This window comes from Boleophthalmus pectinirostris, unplaced genomic scaffold (genome assembly GCF_026225935.1).
Source record: "Boleophthalmus pectinirostris isolate CB_2022bp ecotype Guang Dong unplaced genomic scaffold, ASM2622593v1 HiC_scaffold_15, whole genome shotgun sequence".
Taxonomy (NCBI): domain Eukaryota; kingdom Metazoa; phylum Chordata; class Actinopteri; order Gobiiformes; family Gobiidae; genus Boleophthalmus; species Boleophthalmus pectinirostris.
The window spans coordinates 21,931,032-21,935,491 of NW_026571070.1; the positions used below are offsets into that span (position 1 = coordinate 21,931,032).

Below are 4,460 nucleotides of genomic sequence, written 5' to 3' on the forward strand. Positions count from 1 at the left end.
CTGCCCCCACGCCAGGCTCCTGTTGCTGCTTTGGAGATGTCTCATTTCATTTTTCCTCTTCATACATAATATGCTTCACAAATTTGCAGACACACTTTTAAACAGGCCACAACACCTTTTGCACATTTTACCTTTATTGTTGCCTTGAGGTTTCGCCAGCAGCAATTGATTTAATCCCAGTGGGAGGGGAGCCAGATCACTGCCACATAAATCAAGCTGTACTTTCATTCGGAGCGCTTAACACAGGTAGACATCTGTAGAGTACCAGGTGGAGGGGTTGCCTTTCGGAACAAGGCTTAATGATGATGGTGATGAAACCTGTAGCCCATATTCTCTTCAAATTCGCTTTCATGCGTTAGTTCTTACATAAGTTTATAAAACATTAAGTGACCTATACGCGCGTGGCGCGTCGCATCTCCCTCTGGAGATGCCAAAAAGGAGGAGTAAAGCAGCGGGAGGAGGAGGAACAGACCCGTGCCTGTGACAGCGACAGTCGCTCCCTTCTCCCCTCCTCATCTTCATCCTCCTCATCATCACCATCAGTAAGAGCAGCTTGCTTTTAGCTTCTTTGGAATAAGACGCTGTGGCCGTGAGTAGATACGCGTCACGCGTCTTCAAGAGGCGCTCCACTCGAAGGGAACATGGGGGAATGGCAGCTGCAGTGGACCAAATGTATGGATCAAGAAATTAAAATAAGTATTTATTTATGACACCGGACCGACTTAACGCTCTATTAAGGACCATTAAAAACCAAAAGGTAAGACATGCATTCGACAGTACGTCCAATTTGTTCCAAATTGTCAGTCTCACCACAAATTCGAGATTAGTGTATTGTGCGAGAAATCAAGATTTTTATATATACTGGCAAAATAAGTATTTTATGCAGGTACTCCTCCTGGTACGCGACGTAACCCATTTGGATTGTGATTTCGCTAAAGGAAAAAAACAAAACAAAAAACTAAAACCTTTGGGCAGATGTGTAAACAACTATAAAATGCTGGAATTGAAAATTGCTGAAATGTGATCTTAGGGGATGGTTCTTTTGTATTCTGTAGTCCAAACAGTTAAATCCTGGTCGTTTGTCAGGTTAAAGGAATGAATATTTTAACTGGAGGAACAACCCCTTGCTTGAAGATGAAACTGTGTATCTATCTGCCCCCTTGTGGCTTTAACTTAGCTAAATCTGAGAGGCACACATCAAAGAAAAAAACAAACAAACAAACAAACAAAAGATTTAATTCTACCTTCGCGTCTAATGGATTTTTCCTACAAACGCAAGATTTATTTGACCTGTATATTGCATTAGTGCATTCTTTTTTTATTCGTCAGCATAATATTTTTGAAAAGTCTAAATAACATAGCTAGTTACTAAAACTCTAAATTCCATGCTTTCAAAAGGTACATTCTTACTGCACGTCTTGCAAATTTCAAGTGGACTCCTCCATTCATCACAAATGGCCCACATTCAGATTGTTCCCTGTGTGACTTCCTGTTATGTAATTTCATCCCATCACACTGCATCAGCCTCACAATGTTTGCTGCTTATATGAGCTTGCATGGGATATATATAGACACTAGTGCAAGACTGAGGCGAGTTAAAAGGTAACTTACTTACAGTAGCCTATACAGTAAGAGAATCCCTTTTTCTGGTGTGTTCTGAAATGGGCGTGTGACCAAATGAAAACATGAAGAACATCTCATAGTTTAAATTCTATTCATTTGTGTTCTTTTTTCATGTTTAGTTTTGACACCTGACACCCAAAGAAACATGGACGGATCCTCACCTTCTCTTCAGTATGGCTCCAAAAAGCGTGTGAAGATCCACCCAAACACAGTGACAGTGAAATATGCTACACACTTCCCTCAGCCGGGGGACGAGGGCTACGATGATGCCCCCTCTTTTGAGGAGTTTGGGGCCTTTGCAGAAGCCAATGCAGGAAAGAGACTGGTCACAGACAGTAAAGGAGGCAGGACTTTCTTTGGGACAATGGATACTCAGCCTAAGCAGCCCGTTGCACCCAAGGACAAAGGGGTGGAGGGTCAGCTTGCCAGCTTTGGGGAGGCTAATGTCCTAGCCTCAAAAGTGACCTGGATGGCCCTGTTTGGGGCAGCAGTGGCACACGGTTGTGTGTCCCTGATCACACGTTTAGCAGCAGACCGCTCCAAAGTGCCCTCCCTGGAGCTACTCTTCATTCGCTCTGTCATTCAAGTGCTGTCCATCCTTGTGGTCCTCTACTACCATGAGGCTCCCTTTGGTCCTAAGGGCTACAGGCTTAAGCTCTTCTTCTATGGCGTCTGCAACGTGATCTCCATCACCTGCGCCTACACCTCCTTTGCCATTGTCCCGCCCAGTAACGGCACAATCATGTGGCGAGCCTCCACCACAGTTTTCAGTGCCATCCTGGCCTTTCTGCTGTTGGACGAGCGTCTTGGCTACACAGACGTGGTCACTGTGGTGGGCAGTGTGTTTGGGTTATGCCTGGTGATGGTGCCCAACATTGCAGATGAGGAGAAGTCCAGGCTGGGCTTTTGGAAAGAGGCCTTTGGGTATACAATGACAGTGATGGCGGGTTTGACTGCGGCCCTGTCCATGATAGTCTACAGGGCCATAAAGGAGCGGGTGAGCATGTGGACAGCGCTCTTCACCTTTGGCTGGACAGGCACCGTGTGGGGGGCTTCCACTATGTTCATCATGCAGGAGCCCATCATTCCTCTGGACATGGAGACCTGGGGCTATCTCACAGGCATCTGTATTTGCTCCACAGTGGCGTTCCTGGGAGTCTACTATGCTCTGAACAAATTCCACCCAGCCTTAGTCAGCACCGTGCAGCACCTGGAGATCGTGGTGGCCATGTTCCTGCAGCTCATTGTGCTGAGGATGGTCCCATCTGTGTATGATGTCATCGGGGCTCTTCTCATCATGGTCTCTGTGTTTACGCTGACTGGAGTCAAGTTGTACAGGGTGAGCCGGGCCATCAGGCAGGACTACCAGGAGATCCTAGACTCACCCATCAAATGAGAGTCACAATGTCAGTCTATATGTTTACAGTGTTGCTTGGTTGTGCAGTTTAATGAATGTCTGGATCATTTGATGATTTTGTATTGTGTTGTTTGCAGAGTGCTGGTTGTGTATCTAATGTCTTAATATGTCTGTGATAAAAGACTAATGTAAATGATGATTCCCTCATAGTTCAAACAAAACAATAACAAAACTAAATTCACTTTTGTTTTTGATCAGGCCTAATGAACGCTAGCTAAAAGGATATAAGAATATAGACTGTGAGGAAGCAGGAAATGCCATAAACATTGTTAAATGTCTCTCTCTGTTGTTACACTGCCACACTTGCACTGTGTAATTGTGAGCCCAGAAATCGTACAAGAAACTGGTTAATAAAAAACAAATACCACATTTTAAGGTAAATGTATGACTTTTTTCAATAGTTCTAAATTAATATTTCATGTATTTATATAATTAAAGACTATTTGTCTTTTAAATTGACTTGTAAATCTGAACAGGCCTCATGATCTATGATTAATGTTCACCAGCTCTCACCAGTTATTTTGTGGTTGCACTCATTAGTTAACTTTTATTAATAGTGACTCTCTGGTTGCTGTTTTCATACTGCATGTGACAAGCCCAGTGTAGCCAATTCATATGCTCTAACAACATGGTAAGGTATGTAGTGAATGTAGTGAATGGAAGTGTCAGTGATGATTTATTTTAGAATTTTGTAGTTGGTCCGTCTCTGTGAATAATTCTGAGCCATACTATATGCACTAGTATGAATTTATAATAGACTTTGCGGTGCACGACAGCATGTTGCATTACAGATGTTGCACCAATAGCCCAGCAGGTGGCATGCACAATCCATTTTGTAGAAAGGCTATTGCAGACCTGCCTGAATCATCTTTATCTTTGCTTAGGGCTTATACTATTATATCAGTACACAATATTGGGCTTTTTGCCCAAAATTCTCCAGTCCATTGCATTTAAGTAGGCCTAGGCCTGTAAAGGTTTGAGATAGGATCTTTAGCTACTTTTGTAACTGTCATAAGAATAAGTAAATGTTGTCCTTATTCTTGATCTTTGAGTAGCCTGTGATATTATACAAATCATCAGCAACAGTAGGTTTACAGGGCAAAAGGAGGAACTCTTATTCAATGTAATTTGCTTCAGTCTGTTTGATATAAACAAAGTGTAAAACACGTAAGAACACGTAAGCCTAATCACACAGTAGACTAGTTCAGATAGGCCTATTTGGGGACTGCAGCCCAGACCCACGGTGTGTACGACAGTAAAATTCTGATGAATACTGAGCTGCAGTTGCAATATGAATGCAAAACAACCAGGAGCTGCAGTGTAAATGATTGACGGCGCCCCTTTCCAATCACAGTACAGTTATGTGTTCTAAGCCAATCACAGAAAGAAGGCGGGACCTGCGGTCTGAACAGCTAGCGGC

At 43.2% G+C, this 4,460-nt stretch overlaps 1 protein-coding gene across 4 annotated transcripts in view; it reads left to right on the forward strand.

Annotated features, from left to right (window-relative positions):
- The window catches only part of slc35g2b (solute carrier family 35 member G2b), a 38,849-nt gene extending 35,478 nt beyond the window's left edge, over window positions 1-3,371 (forward strand). For 3 of the 4 annotated variants that reach the window (XM_055150693.1, XM_055150694.1, XM_055150692.1), the window contains one exon: window positions 1,743-3,371. In XM_055150693.1, coding sequence (XP_055006668.1) covers window positions 1,769-3,019 — 1,251 coding nt within the window. In that variant the 5' untranslated portion in view covers window positions 1,743-1,768 and the 3' untranslated portion in view covers window positions 3,020-3,371. Of the gene's footprint in view, window positions 1-642; window positions 758-1,742 lie in introns of those variants that run through there. The other variant, XM_020935748.2, reaches the window with a different exon arrangement.
- Window positions 3,372-4,460: the final 1,089 nt, after the last annotated feature.